The sequence below is a fragment of the Neolamprologus brichardi genome, chromosome 8 (genome assembly GCF_056152115.1).
Source record: "Neolamprologus brichardi isolate AB-2024 chromosome 8, ASM5615211v1, whole genome shotgun sequence".
In the NCBI taxonomy this organism is placed as follows: Eukaryota; Metazoa; Chordata; class Actinopteri; order Cichliformes; family Cichlidae; genus Neolamprologus; species Neolamprologus brichardi.
In genome coordinates this window covers 17,463,440-17,482,394 of record NC_142111.1, presented here as the reverse complement: position 1 = coordinate 17,482,394, position 18,955 = coordinate 17,463,440, and the positions used below count along the sequence as shown (strand labels likewise).

At 42.1% G+C, this 18,955-nt stretch overlaps 2 protein-coding genes across 2 annotated transcripts in view; one reads left to right on the top strand and one right to left on the bottom strand.

Annotated features, from left to right (window-relative positions):
- ctbp2l (C-terminal binding protein 2, like) overlaps nt 1-1,936 on the top strand; it is a 43,537-nt gene extending 41,601 nt beyond the window's left edge. The window contains exon 9 of the mRNA XM_087844723.1: nt 147-1,936. Within this exon, the coding sequence (XP_087700849.1) occupies nt 147-327 (181 nt within the window). The 3' untranslated portion in view covers nt 328-1,936. The remainder of the gene's footprint in view (nt 1-146) is intronic.
- Nucleotides 1,827-18,841, bottom strand: zranb1a (zinc finger, RAN-binding domain containing 1a). Its single transcript, XM_006791061.3, has 10 exons — nt 18,504-18,841; nt 17,197-18,049; nt 12,809-12,996; nt 11,528-11,681; nt 10,569-10,640; nt 9,683-9,881; nt 8,883-9,003; nt 7,350-7,479; nt 6,154-6,383; nt 1,827-5,010 (listed from the first exon to the last, which is right to left on the bottom strand). The coding sequence occupies exons 2-10, from the start codon at nt 18,023-18,025 to the stop codon at nt 4,795-4,797; spliced, it is 2,139 nt and encodes a 712-aa protein (XP_006791124.2). The 5' UTR covers nt 18,026-18,049; nt 18,504-18,841; the 3' UTR covers nt 1,827-4,794.
- Between the last annotated feature and the right edge of the window lie 114 nt (nt 18,842-18,955).

Sequence of the window (18,955 nt, the reverse complement as noted above, 5' to 3'; positions counted from 1 at the left end):
TCTTAAACACGTTCCTGAAAAGGTGGAAAAGAAGTAGCAGTTTCACTAGATGATGAGGTCTTTGCACAGAATCCTGTCTTTCACGGATGTACGTGGGGGTTAGGCTCGTGTCGGCACCACTAACCTCTGACCTTTTCCCTCCCCAGATACCCGCCAGGTGTGGTTGGAGTGGCTCCGGGTGGCATCCCAGGGGCTTTAGAGGGCATGGTGCCTGGTGGGGTGCCCATCGCCCACACCTTGCCCTCTGGTACACACCCCTCCCAGGCCCCATCGCCCAACCAGCCCTCTAAACACGGCGACACTAGAGAGCACCTCACCGAGCAATAGCAGCAGAAAGGATACATACGGCAGCATCTCATCCGGCCTGTTGACACTCAGAAACAACCAATCAAAGCAACTGACCAACTGGGACCAAGAGACAGTGAAACGACACAAGCGGCTGCCTGCTAAAAATCCAGCCAGCAACTGGGAACAAAAGAAGTGTTCCGGGAAATTTGTACTTTTAACCCTTTTAGTTTTTACTCTCTGTCTCTTTGGGTTCAGTTACCGACTTTACTCTTTGATGATGATGTATTTTTGTCTTTCTTTGGGACATGCCTATGATTGTGGACACAGAGTCCAGTGTTTTTAGTGCTCCGGGATTACCCGATGAGACTCTGTTCAGCTGCCCCCACCGTACCACCCACCTCAGAGCTCATGGGAAATGTAAGCCCACTTCTAAACACACCAACTGAACAAGAGAAAAAAAAAGAAAAGAAAGAAAAACCTTTGGCATCATACGTTACTGGATCGTATGACCCCTGACAGCGCTCCTAATCTTCCCCGCCTCTTCTTCACCCAGCTCCAATCCTCATTATGTAACAAGTGTGTGTTATTTAGGCCCCCAATTATGCCTCAGAAGAGAATTATTATTAATATTGTTTTTTTCTTTTTATCATCAGTGTGAATGACTAAAAATGGATTATCAGCTTATATATATTTATCAAATTAAAGAAAAAGATTGTTCATCAATTATAGTAATCAAAAGTGGGCTTTAACCCTTTCCTGGCAGTGGTACATTTGACACCTGTCAAAGCTGGAGTTACAGCTTTTCACCACTAGAGGGCACTTGTACACAGTGTGAGAATTTTTGAGTTTTAAGTGTCTCCAACTTACTACTTTTTAAAGCAGTTGGTGATTAACACTAAAGCCATTCATTAAACACGTAATTGCAGCTGAAGCTTTTGAAAATAAAAGTTATTTTGTACTTTTAGTTCCTAAAAGCTCAGCGATGCATCCGGTTCTCTCCAGAGAAGCGTCTGATGGCTAACTAATCATAATGGCAGTCTTGTTAGACATGGTGACCCGGTCCCTTCTGTGAGCACATTTCACACTGAAGACAGGAAAGGGTTAAATTCAGCATGGTTTCTTAATGACTCAGGAATAACACTTTTTTTTGCAGATATTGTTTCTCCTCCCGCCCCTCCGCCCCGCAAAATAATTGTCTATAAAAGGAAAAAAGAAAAAACAAAGACTGATCTGGTTCGTCTGAATATTGAGTATTTCTCTCCATCATCCTCTCCATCGTGGTATTTTTATAAAAAGGACACATTCCCACATTTTTTTGGTGTTAAAGAGTTTTGAGGAGTCCTGTTAGATTCGTATTGCCTAGTTAAATGTTCCTATAACCATAGTCCTATGTGATCCACCCTCTCTACCTGCTCCTTAATATTTCCTTTGTTCTAATGAAGGCCAGGTTCTTTGGGGCATCCTGTACTCTGTATGAGCAATAGCTGAAACTCCTATTTAGTGTCCCAACAATAGCAGAAGAGGCAGCCAGCAGTATGTTTTTGTTTTTAGTGTGAGTATTTGTATTTGTTTCTTGTACAAGGTGAACATTTAGCATTCAGTGCAGTTCAAATAAAAAAAGAAAGAAAAAAAAAAGATAAGAAAGATACGATTCTGAGAACCAGCCGTCTGTACTGACTTCTTGATTTTCATGTAAAACAAGTTTACTCTCTTGTCATGTACATGCACTGGCCGCTTCATTAGGTACACCTGTTTAACTCAGCAAATGTCACAGCAAGAAAATAATCACATTTAGCCATGTACAGTCAAGATTGGCCTTCAAAGGCCCAGCAGAATGCAGAAGTAAGGTGATTTTAGTAAGTATATCAGAAACTACTGATCTACTGGGAATTTCCCTGTACAGTAGAGAAGAAAGGTGAGTGGTACTTCTCTGGGTGAAAGTGCATTAATCGTGCACGGAGCATGCAGGAGAGCATCTCTGAAAGCGCAACGCATCGAACCTTGAAGCAGGTGGCGTACAACAGCAGAAGATCACATGCGTACTGTGTCTGTCTGATAAGAACAGGAAGCTGAAGCTACAATTTGAAGATTTGTCAAATTGGACAACAGAAGAAGAAGACTGGAAAAATGTTGACTGGTTTGCATGTCTTGATTTCTGCTGCAACATTTAGATGATAACACCAAATTCCTAGCATGGATCCATCGTTCCTTGTATCAGTGATGGAGTGATGGGATATTTTCTTGGTACTTTTTGATCCTGTTGGTACCAATTTATTATTGAGTAATGCTGCTGACCATCTCAATCCCTTTCTGACCACAGTATACCCTTCTTCTGATGGCCGCTTCCAGCAGGATAACGCTATATCACAAAGCTCAAGTCTTCTCAGACTTGTTTCTCAATGTGACAATCTGCTGTGCTTGTCACCAGATCTCACTGCGCACCTTTTCAGATGTGGTAGAACGGGAGATTCACATCATGGATTAGCATGAACGTGCAGCCAACAAATCTGCAGCAACTGTGTGATGCTATTATGATCAAAATCTCAGAGCACCGTTTCTAATACAATTTTAATTGTATGCTATGAAAAATGAAGGTCATTCTGAAGGCAAAAAAAAGGAGTCCACACGGTATTAGCATGGTGTACTTCATAAAGTGATCAGCAAGTGTATATTTCATAATTATGAAAAAAATAAAATAAAATAAAAATCACAATATCAGGGCTTTATCACAAGTGTAAAGCCCCAATACTTGGTGGTGGTGGGGGGGATAAAGACAATACTGAAATAGAATGAAATCCAGTATTTGGGGCTACAAGAAATAACTTCTTATTGAATGAAAAACAAAAACAATTCCACATTTTTTAGTCCCAGAACAATTAATTTAGAGGGGGGGGGGGAGAGAGAGAGAGAGAGAAAGGTCTGTTTTTATAAACCTCTCTTGATCTAGAAATTTTGTAAGTTTTAAACAAAATCCTGCTGAGGGGGTAAAATAACAGACTGTATATAAAAGATGAATGTATGGAACATAAGTGAAAAGTGCCTTAAACCTGCAGTTCTTCATATTGCCAGCAGAGGGAAACTCTTTGGCTACAAAAAGAACCCTGCAGGTTAATTAATATTAAAAGTCTTATTCCGAAATTTAAACTTTAGACAAAATTAAATACTAATTTTATTAAACTGTTGTTTTGCACGTTGCAAATTACGGCCCACGTCTGAGTTAAAAATGATGATAAAGCTAATGTGGGGCCCATCTTGTCCTGAATGTGTATTTTTCTTGGCCAAATTAGCCCCACTATCAAGCACCATGATGGCCAAGATGTAAATATTTAATTTGAGCCTTTACAACATAACTTTACTAACCAATAAGCGATGGTACCGAGGATAAAGCCATCTTTTATATACAGTTTATTACATGCTTATAAAACTAACCGTGGTTTGCACTATAGAGAACTCCATACTGCAGTGATCCTACTTCTATTTAGACGATGTGGGTGCACAATGTGAACATTATTGGCTGTGTCCTTGTGTGCGATCAAACATTCCCGATCCACCATCACCCAGTGACTTCAGCTATAACAGGAAGGAAAAGCAATCGTGCGTGTGTGGCGTCACCAATTCGAACAACGAATTTAACGGTGGGAATTAATGAACAATGCAAGTAAGTAAGTAGGTGCAAGTGAGTCAAATTTAATATTAACGCTGTCCACTGAAAGAGGCAGGGCGTTTGGTTTTCTTTCCCCCACCAGCATCACCACCACCACCCACTCAAACACAAACTATGTCACACATAGAAATGTCAGTAAGCATGTATGTCCCCCCCCCTCACAGAATTTATGTGTAATCTGTGCAAAATAAAATACTTCAATACTTCAACTGAAAGGATCAAAAAAAAAAAAAAAAAAAAGCAACCAAAAAACAGATAAAACGGGGCAGAACAAAGGGTATCGCCTCCGCGTGCCAACTCTTCTAAACAAATAAATAAATTCAACATCAAATGGGGCTTTGCAGAGGGGATCAGCAATCAGGAAAACAAGTGCTCTGTAAACCTTAAACATACACACACACACACAAAAAGGATTATCATCCTCTCAGTTTGAAGCAAAAATTTCTGTCAGGCAATTCTGTATAAATGAACTTTGCCATCTAGTGCAGCTTCAGGATTTCCTTAAATACAGTATATTTTTCCTATATGAGCTATTACTTCTCTCACGGTGAGATAATTACCTTGACAGGAAGCGTCAAGATAACCGGTAAGGACTATAGGGAGACAAACCAAGTGGACTTGCGTTCATGGGAGCAGTAATCGGGATTCTGTTTGATGGTGCTGGTATCTTCTCTACCACAGAGCTCACAGAACACATGCATTATTACAAGTTAAAGATTTACATTTTTGGAGAAAGGAGGGAGGGGGAGGGGAAATGTAGATAGCAAGGTAGTCTCTAGACCCTATAATGTCCATTCCACAGATTTAAGAGCTCTTTTCTCTCTTCTCTACTTCCCCCTCACTCACTCGTCTTCATCGTCCTCTTCCTCGCCGTCGGAGAGAGAGGCACAGGGGTGGATCTGGCGGTATCTGTCCAACCACTTCTCCACCATCTGGGTGACCAAGGGGTGGTTACGGCGGCGAGAGCTCTTCTGCATGGCAGCCAGCATGCCTCCTTCTGTCACGCAGCAGTCCAGCCATTCCCTCAGCAGCTTTTCCTGCTGCTCCTCGTTGCCCATCTGAAGTCACGCACAAAACATGCTATTAGTAATGTTCAGATACACACTTTCACCTCACAATAGCACATGTTAAAAGCTTTCCTGCATCAAGACTCATTTGCAAAAAACAAAGCTAAAACTGGTCTACAGCCAAAATCACTGAAACTAATGCTAAAGATTGTTAGTTGTTTCACGAGGCACTGCTACCAAAACTGGAATTTTTATTACAAAGGCCCCTCCATCCAAACTGTAGATTCAGTTTTGATGCAACAAGTATTAAATACAATTGGTAGATTTTTCATATTTTAAGATTAGATGCAGTTTTAAGTACTGTGACTCAGAAACGACACAAGTGAAAGGCTTATAACATCTGGTAGTGCGCTACATTATTACATGGCCACATGGTGAAACCAGCTTGTCTACAAGTCAAAATACACTGGGTAATGGATCCAACTGCTGTTTCTTCACATCCCAACATCCCACCTACACATAATATTTTAACCTAGCCTGGCAAGCTGGGCTTTAAATACAGTCAGCACAGTTCTTTTTGGAAATTGAGCTGGAATAACCCTGCTAGGCTTTCTAATATTCTTCATTAGCCGCTGCAGTGGATCAGCCGCCTCCATAATAACACTATCCCTAGCATCTTTGTCTTTCATGCCACCCCTCTTTTTTATCCTCCTTCACTACATCCATGAATCCTCCTTCCCAGTAGCTCAAATCAAACACCATCCCTCCTCTGCACATCTCCAAACCACTAGACCTAAGCTGTCCCCGTGATGTACTAAATCTTAATCTTGTCCATCCTGGTCACTCCCAAGAAAATAAAAATTAGGACCTTTGTTTCCTCTGCCACCTCCAGCTCCGCCTCCTCTGCAATTTATGCATTTATTTTTGGATTTAATACATTAAAATCACATTTACATTTCCAAAGCAGGCAACTAGGAAAAAATATTGAGCAGAGGTATTTCCAATAACAGCTTAGATTAATAAAGAGAGCCACTAAACTGTTCATTTGAGCAGTAAAGTTTCAAAAATATTTACAGTAATACCAAAATACACTTCTCAAAATTACCCAATTACCTGCTTTTTAAAGTTAAATTAAAAAAACATTTTTTAAAAATTAACAAATCTGCAGTTTTACAGCACAACCACAGTTCCTACCTCTTGTGCAGACAGGAAGTGAATATGCAGCAGCTTCCTTTCGCTGTCCACCAATGGCAGGAAAGTGACTGTGACATCGTCGTCAGTATTGAGGTTGGCGCCCGCACCGCGATTGTCGTAGCCGTCGTTCTCCATAGCTACCAGGGCCGAGAAGTGACCCCGTGTGTAGCCCAGGGCAATGGGGCTCTTCCAGCAGAAGCTCTGCTCCCATAACAGAGGCAGGTACACACCTGAAGACACACAAACTAGTCAAAAGGTGCTGCGCGCCACAGCACTCGAGGCATCGGCCAGGAACAGGCTCGGCGACTGTTCGCTCAAATTGTGTGCAAATGTCAGCCGGGGCCGAGCGCGCTCTCAGATTTGACCGGACGCTAGAGGCGGCTGCTTTTTAGCCCGCTGAAAACAACCGGTTCTTTGTGAGCAGAGACGAGCTCCGCGGTGCAGCCTGATGCTCTGCTTGTTCAGAAGTGCACCCGCCCTCACCCCTCTGGCTTCTGACAGGCCAACTTCCAGCTCCAAAAGCACACCAGCAATCACTAAACACTTAGCGTGCAATGTACACAAAAGCTATGGTTGCAGTCTACACACACAATTACCGTAATTAAGGCAGGCCATCATAACCAGGCTGCACCCTAAACGGAACAAATACGCAGCGAGGCATCAGAGACCATTTTATTTATTCAAATTATCAGTGCAACACACCGAATGAGGTCAAGATATTCTGGCAGCCATGCACTCCAGCTGTGCTCACTCTGCATCTCATACACAATAGCCTGTCTGTATGAGTAATTCTAATGGCCTTGTTTCATGTGGTGTTGCTGCAGGTGTTTAAAGCTGCCTCACGCCATGATAAAGTAGTGTTAGAAATAAACAGCGAAGCTCACCGGGGTCAGTTTATCACAAATTCCACTCAATTTTAAAAAGTTCTTTCTGCTTAAATTACAACTGTGGTCATTTGACCTTTTCAGCAAGCAGATAGCGCTTAACATAAGTGACTACTACACCCTCTACAGTGCACACACGAGTGTCCAAAGCTTCACCTTTGATAGTCACATCAATATTAAGAAACATACCTATCAGCAAGTGTCAGTACTCTGTTTGTTTCCATTTTTTTTTTTCCAAGATCTGACACCCTTTACAAGTTCAGGATCTGAGTTGAGAACACAGTTTAGTATTACAGCCACACGATGCCTCACCTTGAAAACGAGTGTATCCTAACGTTTCCCCACGGAAACTTTTGTAGTATTTCACTCCGTAGACTATGATGGGTCTTCGAAGAATATGTGCAAGAACAAAAATGTGGGTCTGCTCAAGGCTGGCCCCGGGCTAAAAAGAGGAGAAAAAGAAAAAAGCATAAGAATAGTTAGGCATTGTGATCATACTGCAAAGAGAAAAGTATCTTATGCACGAGTACGAACGCTTTTCTTTCCTTCTCATTGGGCACATTACATAAGCACTTTTAAATATTCTACAGCTGCAATGATCTATCGCATAAAAAGGGGTTTCAAAGTTTCAGCCTTGTGGGATGGGATTTAAAAAGCTTGGTTTTTATCCTTCGGCTCTCATCTCTCCGTTGCTGTCAAAGCCTGAGACGAGGTCATCGCTTGCTAGCTTTTGCTGTGTTTGTTTGTGCTGCTGGTAGAGTGGCTCTAAGCTAAATGCCTGTAAATCCCAAGGTCACATGCTGGGGAGAGAGAGTGCTGCTTCAGCAGGCGTGCCGGTAGATCAGCTGTCTACAACTTCATCTTAGGGGATCAGCAGTAAATTGCTTATGTCCTATCTGTCATTCACACATGATCCACCATGCACAGTGCGACCCTTTCCGACTGTCTTTTCCCATTTAGGCTAATGCACATATATGACAATAGTTCATAGTTTCAGTAGCCCATGCTTTATGCAGACCTTTATTTTCTCAAATAGAGTTGTTTAAAAAAACAAAAACAGTGGTCGAGGTCACTGCGGCAACAGAATCTGACAAAACAGCAAATCAATACCTACACTAAAATATGTTTTGGACTTCTGGTGGTGTCGTGAAGTTGGCAAGCACAATTAATCTACTTGCAACTGCGGTGTCAGCCTGTTGAATTATATAACCGCACGCCCGTACTGACGAGATAACCTATCGGCCTGTTTGAGGCGGCGGAGTGAGCGTTGTGCACGTAACACGACTACCCGGTGTTCGAGACCAGATGGAAGAGGCTCCACGAACAGACTGATTCTGTTCATGTCAAGATATTAAGCAGATCAGCTTCTAGCTTTGAAAAGACTGTTTCAAATGATTTTAATGTAAAAGGGCTTATTTAACTGATATTTCTTCAACAGTATTAATTGTGCATATTGAGTTTCTTTGAGGATAACTGTTTGTAAATGACAGTTTTGAGTTGAGTGAGCAAAATATAAATGCATCCAACTATCTTATGAGTTGCCTTTCCTTGATCAAATACAGGCGATACATTGCAATTTGATGTTTTCCACAACTATTGCAATATGACTCACACGCTTTTGCTGACTGGAGTGCTGCAAGAGTCTAATGAATATGCAAACAATGCAAGAGAGGAAAGTGACTATTGTTATGTAAATATTTTGGAGACAGACGTTTTAGGTCATAAACCTTCCAGCTTTTATTTCTTTTGTAGACCAAAAAATTAAAAAAATTAAAAATGCACCACTGTCTTTAAACTCAATGGAAGTGAAGGTAGGCTGTAAAGCAGAGACAACAACATAATTACCTGGCTGGCCAAAGACAGAATGAAGGCCCAGTCTTCCTGCCACTGCTCCTCTCTGAGGGAGAAATGTAAACCAAAGCTCTGCGAGTACCATGACTCCCACTCCTTCCAGCGTGTGAAAAACCTATTTAAAAAAAATAATATTATTATACTATTTTCAAAGCTTATTGAATTAAAGGTGACCTCGAGCTCAGCCTGCTTATATAGAATGGATTACTTTATGTATCCAATTACAGAGCTTCAAAAGAGCTACACTTTAAGTGCCAGAGGTCTTAATTATACATAAACAGAACAATCCACACACCTACAATGCTCATTAAAAGGACTTTTACCCATGTTTTTTGTCTTGTATGAGTGTAGTCTATAGGCATGCCCTCTAGAAAGAATATTCTGTTATACGCCAGTTTGAAAATCTGGATTTACAGTCACTCGTATTCCAAGAATATAGCAAAAACTTTAGAATAAATATAATTATGATGTAAACAGGTCATAAATTCACAAAGAAAAAAAACAAAGTGCTTGTGTTAAAGTGACTCGAATCAATACAATAAAGTCTAATTAAATAAAATAGCATAACTTGGTAGAGGGAGAATGATAAACAACTTTTGTTGTTGTTGTTGTTTTAATGTGTCCAGTCTTGCTTGCAGTTTATTTCTTTCAGTTCTAAGTCTGCTCTCGCTTTGTTTTTATGCAGATAACACGAGGCCATTTTTGAATATGCAACATGAACTGAGAGCAGCCTGTGAAAATTTTCAAGTGTCAAGTATCAGACTACAGGAACTGTGTAGGGCTGAGCCTCTCACCAGTGGGAGCAGTCGTGCAGGCTGTCGTGGAGAGCCTTGCGGAGGACAGAGTCCTTGTCATAGATGCCCCAGGTGGCCTGCAGAACAGAGTCCAACAGGCAGTCTCCGGCAGTGCGGTTCCACAAGGCGTAGAGGCGACTGTCCAGGCGTGTCCCCAGCTCCAGAGACCAGTTGATAACAGGAGATTCCTCTTCCAGTTCTATAAACAGATATAAATGTGCGATTGGGTGTTGAGGACTCCAAGACAATAATTAATCAAGTTGTTGCAGTGAAAACACAAAAGAGGAACTTGTTTTACACTGGCTGCATTTATTTTCTCAGCTAATATATTTGATAGTTTAATGAAAAGAATCAAAAACAAAAAATTGTGTTTCCAAAAACTCAGCATGGGATTGCACAGATAAGCGTTTCAGAGGTGCAGCTGCTGCAGCCGCTATTTCCGCAGGGACAAAATGCAAAATGCAAAACCTGCTTTTCTGCATTTCTCTTCCCATCGTGAAATATCATTAAACACATCTCCCTGAATATGCAATCATATTCTGCACCAGAAACTCAAGGCAGCTCTATCCAGTAGCCCACTTTAAGGTGGCTTAAATGGGTCATAATACTCCTTTTATATCTTCGTTGAAACACAAAACACACACACAAAGCTGCACTGGGAGAGTGTCATTAGATAAGTATGTGGGAGGGAAACTAGTGAGCTCAATTAACCTAATTAGAGAAGGAAAAGAAGACGAAGCAGGAGGCGGGGAGCTGATTGAAGACAAACAGGCGGGGAAGATGCTAGTTTAAAGTCCCTTCTATTGCAGGACGTGAATGGCTGAAAACATGCAACTGGACAGATTGAGAATATGACACAGGATGTAAAGAATGACATCTTCAGTACCTTTCTGCACATCTCGATCTAACACCTCATCAAACAACTTCTCCTGGACAGCAGGCGGCAAGTCTTCTATATCTGCAGAGAAACATGGGAAAGATAGGTTTTCATGCTCGTTATAACCTAATGGCAGACAAGGCCGAGGGCAACATAAATGCTACAGTAATGACACACAGAGGGGATGTTCTTCACTGGATGGCATTTTGTCAATGGCACACTGTAAATACAAGCTCTGTGTATTGAACTGTGCACACACAAAGCCAGAACACTGGTGGCTGTTCTCTGGTTCAATAGTGAATGGCACTGGCTTTGTCTGCGAGCAAGAGAGACACAAACAGACAAAGCGAGAGGGCGAGTGCCCTGCAGCTGGCCTCGGGCCAAATTCACTCTGTAGTGAAATGCTTGGCGTTAGACGCGCACACACAAAAATTCTAATTTATATGCGAAGGCTGCATAATCTTTGCTCCCATGGGCAGCAGCAGGACTAGATCAGAACAGTGGGTGTTCTTAAAAGTAAATTGCATGTCATTTCAGTGAAGACATAATGCCACAGGAACGAGCTGATGTTTCTCTGAGCAATGCTGTGCAATGAGGCGGGGTCCTATTCTTACATTCAAGTTCACACATTGACAATTTAGACATTTATACTGTGTAGAAGAAAACTCTACAAAGAAGCCATGAATAGAATCCCAAAGAGCACAAAAGTAATTATTCCCCCATTGTTTGCTTCCAGAGTAAATGGAGCCAGTAACATTCAGTGTCAGACATGACAAATATTAAGACTGGTTGTTGGGGTGGGAGTTTAATCTGAGCTGTTTATTGAGGCTACAGGAAAAATTATATATTTCTGCGAGCACAGGCCCATAAAGCAAAACTGATGAAGGGATAAACAGGAGGAGAGGTTAGATTACACGCACAAACACACACCAATCAAAAAAGTGGTATAATCATTAAGACCCAAGTACCTGCGGGCAGAGTAAAAGTGACCAAGTCGGTGAGGAAGTAACAGGTGAAGTCTCCTTTACGTTGACGTAGTGAAGATGCAATCTCTCTGCGGATCTGCTCCGTCAGCTCGGGACACACCATGGAAGGGATGCACTTAGCTGCTTGCTGGCTCACCTTGTAGACATGCACACAGATTAACCATTTTTATTTTACAATGAAATTAAAAGATTAAATGAATTTGTGAACTTTGGACTATATAACTAAAACTAAGCGAACTTATCTACACTTAAGATACGTCTGCAAATGTACTACCCCAAAAGATTTGTTATGCTAAATGCTTGCCCTCCCAAAATGAAAATTCAAAACCGCAAGCTCCACCCACGACATTATGGTAGCGCGCCAGATGTTGTCCATCAGCTGCAGCACGCCAGGAGGGTTAGCATCAAAAGCTGGGCAGGCACAGTGCCAATTCTATTAAACAGAAGCATTGTATTCACCCACACTGCATGCCGAGAGTGAATGCGCTGCCATCCTGTGCACTCGGATACACTGTGTTGTCTTCTCTTGCTCACAATTTTGTTTGAATTGTCAATTCCAGTTTTAGTAGTATTAGTGAATTTTCTCAAACAGAGACGAGATCCTTGACACAAACCCATACCGTGTCGAGACATGGTTCCTGTGCATTTCACGCAGCACAAAAGAGGAAGTTGGTCCACCTTACCCACCCAAGCATTTGTCATACTGGGGATCAAACTCTCCCATGCATAGTAAAGACCTGCCTTTCTATGCTTGCCAACATGCTTCCTGTGCCTTTTTCTAATCACTGTTTGCTCTCCGAAACCACATCAACTCTGTTATCATGCCCCATAAGAAACAATGACAGAATAGCAGCAATTCTAATACACCCCCCCCCCCCAATTCACAAAAAGTGCTTTTCCGCTGTAATTCTATGCATTAAGAGCATTATTTTTCATTATATAGTAAGGTTGGTAAGGAGCAATTATAAGCTGTTGTGGCTGATAATGAGAAATACAAAAAAAGCACTTAAAAATGAACAGTTTCTGTAACATAAAGAGACTTTACAGGCATGTTAGAATTTTTAGGATCTTTTTATAAAAACTGACATAAATCCTCTTAAGATTCAGTTCTCAAACTGACTAATCCAATCGCTTCCTGTTCTTTTCTGCTTGTATGCAGAAACTTGTTTTTTTTTTTTTTTTATAATTAAAAAACATACGTTTAATAATAAAAGGGCAAAACTTATGGCAAATTTTTACTCAAAGATTTAAGACTATGCTTACCTCTGTTAGCAGAATGGCGAGCATGTCCTGCCTTTGAAAGCGAATAGCCAGATGAACCAGAGTGAAGCCTACATCAAAAGCTGAGGACCGATTAAGGAGCTGCACCTCGTCTGCAGTGAGCTGTCGGGCAATGTCGCCACCGGATGACTTATAAGCTTCTACTGCCGCCAGGTCTCCCTCCACAACGCCTGCAGGAGAGGAAGGAAGGAAGGAAGGTTAAAAAAAAATAAAAAGGAAAAATAATGGAAAACAACTGTTACAAGTGATGAATCAGTGCCTAAATATTGCTGACACGGCTTCTTTTCTAGGATTTTGTGTAGCGAGGCTACCAAACTTTAATAGAGTGACTCATGTAAACATAGTCGGCCATTTATGTCATCACATGACATACACATTCAAGTCCGGTCCATCGATATAGGGAAGACTAAATGATACAACACAAGCCATTTAACAGCACTACAAGTCCAACCTCAGAGCTGACCATAAAAATTCCAACACCTTTGTAAACATCATAACCCATCTGCAATGTAGCCTTTATTACTTTGCTATAGTAATTTGATAAGATTGGATTAGTATTACTTAGGCATACTGAAACAAGCAACTGAGTGTATTCAAAAGATAATCAAAAGAACATACATGTATGGGCAAAAAAACCCCATTAAAATCCATTTTAAAATTGTTTTAGATACATTTTTGGAGCAGCTTCAATCCCCATGTCTGTTCTTGTAGCAGAAGCAAGATGTAACAGACAGCTTTAAATGTGCTAATACAACATCGCAAGTCACAATTTATTATTATTAAAACCTCGGAGAAATTTGTAAAACAAATTCAACTAGAGGAAAAAATTTAATAGGGCCTTGACGTCAATCGACAGCTCTGATGACCTTTAGATGTAGCCACGAGCTAACCGAGTGAAAGAACAGTTATCACACTGTCGGGCTACTACATAGCAGAACAGACAGAGCAGTGTAGCTGTAATGTAGAGCTATCAGAGAGCTGTATAACACATAAGACAGTCCGTGTTGAACCTACTAGTCTCAACATCTGTTATGAGTGAAACAGCTAGGTAGTAAACAGGACACTGGAAGAGCTGCTTTATTTAAACTGGCTGCCTTACATCAGGATGTTCTCTCAGGCTGGGAAGAGGACAGTTGAGTGAATCTGGATCTAAAACATTCCAAGCATGGCCCTTCTCATTTTACACATACTGGGTGACATTTTGCAAACAGATCTATAAATACATGCAGAATGATTTGAGTTGCAATAGCTGTTGCTATGCGGGAGACCTCAAAGGAACTCAAGAATGCGATGACCCGTTTTCAGTGAATACAGGCTGTTTTGCTAAATTTAGACTCAGATAAACAAACCGTAAACCTTTGTCTGGGCTCTGTTCTTCCAAACCATTACCATTAATAGAGGGCCAACATCAAGTGTGCTCAAGTGAGGCAGTACACTTAATGTGGGCTGCCTCACAGAATATGAAAGACCCGCACTAAAACGTGATGAACTTAAAAAACATTTCCATCGGCCAGCTTAATGCTTTCTCTTCGTTCAATATTTTGTTACCCAAGCATGTGGTTACATGCTGAACTACTAGCAGCAGACTACATTTTTAAACAGTGATTCCCAATAAAGCATGCACTGCAGTGCGATCGACCAAGGAGGTTTCACCAAGATGATAGCTAGGATCCTTAAATTCTTGTTATCATCATCATAGCAGTCTGGTACCCGACCCAAGACAAATTTACTTACTCCCTGACGCAACAGCACAAATGTCACGCAAAAAACAGTGGTAGTTCATGGGGTTCAAGTATCACTGGATCTTGTTTGCAACCGGAGGAAGAGTGGAGTGGGAGACTGACGGCATCTGCACTGATGTGCATGCTGTAACCAGTTTGTTGTGGTGAAGAGTGAGCTCAGCGTCAAGCTGAAGCTGTTGATTTACTGGTCGACCCTTCCCTGTGGCCGTGAGCTCTGGGTAGTGACCCAAAAGAAGTGATTGCTCATTTCCGCTGCTTTTATCAGCAATCTGCAACTAGTGTACCCTTAGAGATAGGATGACGAGAATGGCAGTTCGAAAGAGGGTCAGTGTTCAGGCAGTTGACTATGATACCTCCTGGATGGCTCTTAGTTGAGGGGATTCTAGCATATCCAACTGGGAGGAGACCCAGTGCAATCCTAAGACATGCAGGAGAGATTACGTTTCTCACCTGGCTGTCTCCCATGACATCACTGATTAGACTGCTGCATCAAGTCCCTGATAAACGGGAATGGATAGATGGAGAGGTACCCTACTGGTTAAGGCAGCTAGGTTTGCAACAAAAGACCTTTCTTGTGTGACTCATACCAAACTTAGTAATATAAAACAAAAGCAATAAAAGATAAGTTCTGAAGACTTTCTGACAACCGAGAAACAAGTAATTGGATGGTCAAGTAATCTGCATTGATATGGTGAGCAAGCATTAGTGCAAACCAGATTTCTTGACCAGTATTTTATCTTTCTGAGCACAGTATGGGTACTTTCATTTAATGTAAATGAAGACATTTAAGTTTTAGCAACTGCAACCCATTAAAAGATTAGGATATGTAATATTAGTCCCCATAATGACCCAATCACACAGAGATGGGTCATAGAGGTCTTTAGGCATGATGGTTTGTGGTTTTATCCCAACTAGAACGCCTCATTACGCCCTCGGTGAACTAACATGTCAGAATATTTTGCCTTTGCATGCTTGACAAGGTCAGCTTCATGAGAGCATGTCTGATCCCAGCAGTGCCTACAGTCTGATCAATGCACATCATGCAGGTTGTGAAAGACTTTGAGCTAATATTGGTCTGCGCTTAACAAATACACAGTCTGACATCGTTTCTCAATCAGCTGCTCCGCAGTAACCTATGGTTATCTAAAAGTAATGCGCTGGAACAAATGAAATCAATGTCTGTTTGTGTTTGTTTCTCGATATCTCTCACCATAAGTACTACAAAGTGGTGGGCTTGCATTTTTTTGAATCACCTGAAAAATTCAGTTCATCGTCGAGATTAATTTAATCTTCTGAAAGCAAAACAAACAGAGGTCCTTGATAATGTTTTTTTCTCCCACACCACATTATCAGGAACAGCATCAAAATATAAACAGAGCGGCAACAGCAAGAGACACCAGTTAGGGTTTTCACTGAAACAAAAGAACCATAATACAAAAACATGTCCGCTTCCTTTTGTGGGAAAGCACAATCGATGGGAATCATCTGATTTTGGCTCTTGTACGGAGCACAAAAAACGTTAAAGTAGAACTGCAGGAACACAGTAAAGTGAAGTGAGATTGTGTTTTCAGACCTGAGGAAGTGCTTGGCCATAACATACTCGACTCAGGCACTTCCTCCACTGACAAACACTTTGAAGAGCACATGCGGTATAACCGTAAAGAGTCAGAGACATGGTATGAAGAAGAAGGAAAAAAAAGGCAAAGCCATATTTACATTTAATACATGAGTCTTCCCATGTCTTTAAGGACACGGGTAGGGAGAGGGGAAAAAAAGAAAACGACAAAAAAAATTTAAAAATACTGCCAAGTTCAATCAGTGCAAAGGTCAAGGGGGCATTGATCATGTGCTGCACTCATGTTTTTTTCCTTCTGTTTTTTGTTGACTGTTTTTAATGTCCTGTCAATGTTATTTTTACCTCTTGGGGGGCCCTGTTCAGCACATACGCGCCACTGTTTACAGGGTCTATTGACTGTGAGCCAGGAGACTCTCTGCTCCATGGGCTGCACTTGCACTACGCTGCCCAGACGGCCCATTCATCCCCACCAGCTGGGAAGCACTCACACCCTCTCAGTTGCTCAAAGATGCTCTCAGAGCCCAAGTAAAAGCACTGGGAACATCAGTGGTGAGTTGGACCAAATTCCTACTTTCCCTTTTACCACATTTTATGTTTTTTTCATTGCAGTCAGCAGTCTTTACCTGATAGCACCGCCCTATGAAATAACACAGCAGGAATTTCTTCTGTACTCTAATATTTGGAGACTAAACAATGAGTCATGCCGTCACTCATTTATAAAATACAAAGTGGCTCTTAGTGCTGTGCAACCTTGGCACTTTGCAGAGTGATGCACCATCTGCAATCTAATAACACAGAAAATGTGTTGCCTTGGGGGCAATAACTGCCACCTCTGTCTGGAGTACAATGCTTTGCTGTCGCTTAGCATGACATCACAGACACACACAAAAAAAGTGTTGTTATAAGAAAAACATGACATAGGGGAGTGTATTCTTTTTAAACAAAATTAAGAAACAAGCACATTTTCACATCATACATTTGCTATGAACCAACTGATCTTCTAATCCATGCAGAAATTACATGTAATGTAGAAAGGGAAAAAAAAAACTCACCAGCACATGCACTAAGAAACAGCCAGTCAGTTTTCTTCATTCGGTTCCTAATCTGCTTTAACCTCTTGAAGTCGACTTCTTGTTCCTCTTTGCTCATGGCTCCAGCTGCAAGCTCTATCCTCTGGAAATCCATAGTGACATGATCTTCCCTCTTGGGCATAGGAGGGGATCTCCTTTGCCCCTGGCCTTCGCTGCAACTGCCCCTCCACCGAGCCCTGTCTTGCTCGTTGATTACGGGTGAGGGCTCCGCAGACCCGGCCAGCTCTATGGCTTCTTGGTTGTTGGGCCTGGGGAGGTCACACACCACACATTTTGTAGTTCTGGGCCAGTTCTGGTAAGTGCAGGCGGTACATGTCCAGTGCTGCTGGTGGGTGTTGAGTCTGTTTCTGTCATTATACTCCTCACAGGTATCCACAGGAGAGTGGAGAGCAGGGCGGCAACCTGCATTGGAGCCTGACGTCTGTGGGGACTCAGTGGGGCTGCTGGTCCTCGGGCGCTGACAGAGGCACTGTGTGCAACGGATGGCACGAGGCCAGTTCAGATAGGTGCACATCTGGCAGGACCACTTATTGGCAATCTCAGCCATACTGGGTGACCTGACTCTAGGCCTGGCACTGGAATCAGGACAGATGAGGAGGCTGCTCCCACCTTCACTTCTAGAAGGCTCCCACTCCAGCCCGGGGTCCAGATCAGGACTGTTTTTGTAAGGTTCCTCTGTAATAATGGGTCCCCTCAACCTCGGTGCACGGCACATAGTACATTTGATTGCAGATGGCCAGTTTTCATAGGTGCAGTAGTCACAGGCCCACTTTATCCTCTGCTCCGTCATTGTGGACTACTTTAGTTGGATGCACTGTTGTGAAAAATCCCGTTAGAGTTGAGACATAAACAATAGCTCAGAATAATCTCGAATAAACAGGTATTACAAACCATTGTGTTAAGATATAAGAATTCCGACCAGCATATGCTCCAACAGTTTGTAAACTAACCTGCATCTGATCGGACACATTCAATGACACACTGGCAAGATTACATTTTAGAGTGTTTGATTTTAAGCCTTAATAATCCGTAACTTTAAGAAGAATGGTTAACAGCGCGCTTTTAACTCATCTGACTAAAGACACTATTGCGTTACTCTGCAGTTATGTTTTTAGTCTTTAGCTTTAGCTTGCTAGCTACTGAGCTAAGCTCCTAGCATATATAGAGCTAGCTGCCATCAAATCCAACGGTTAACGCGCACGACGGAGCATACAGTCATGGAAAATGTCATAATTTCATTCATGTGAAGAAAAATGTGATAATCTTACCGTTTCGTGACTGCACTGCGCCGCCGAAAACCACAACAAACCCTTCTCGTTCACTCCCCCTCCTCCCCTCCTCTCCTCCTCCTCCGGCTCAATCAAACCTTTCCCAATCCGAATGATTTCGACTCCTCTGCCCTCTCACATGTTTACCTTCATGGACTCGTTAACCACTGGCGGAACAAAGCAATCCCCGGCAAAGCCTGGAACACCTCGAATCATCGTTTAAATCCGCGACTCTCCGTGGTTTACATTGCCTCCGTGTTGTTTAATGGCGGCGACAGCGAGACAAATGAGTAGCAGAGCCAAAATAAACGCTGGCCTGCCTCCGTCACCAATCATCTGGCTGAGTTCTCAACGTGATTGGACAAAGGTAAAGTACTGTGTTGCCTTCAGGAACGTCCGGAACAGTCTAAACGCCCTGGGAGGTTTAATTTTTAGGACGCAGAAAGAGTTGA

Coding starts and splice junctions, on each gene's coding strand:
- zranb1a (XM_006791061.3), bottom strand. CDS start 18,025: ATGACGGAGCAGAGGATAAAGTGGGCCTGTGACTACTGCACCTATGAA. Junction 9,882..10,568: donor AGATCGAGATGTGCAGAAAG/GTACTGAAGATG, acceptor ATCTGTTTATAG/AACTGGAAGAGGAATCTCCT. Junction 6,384..7,349: donor AGGATACACTCGTTTTCAAG/GTGAGGCATCGT, acceptor GTGTGTCTTCAG/GTGTGTACCTGCCTCTGTTA.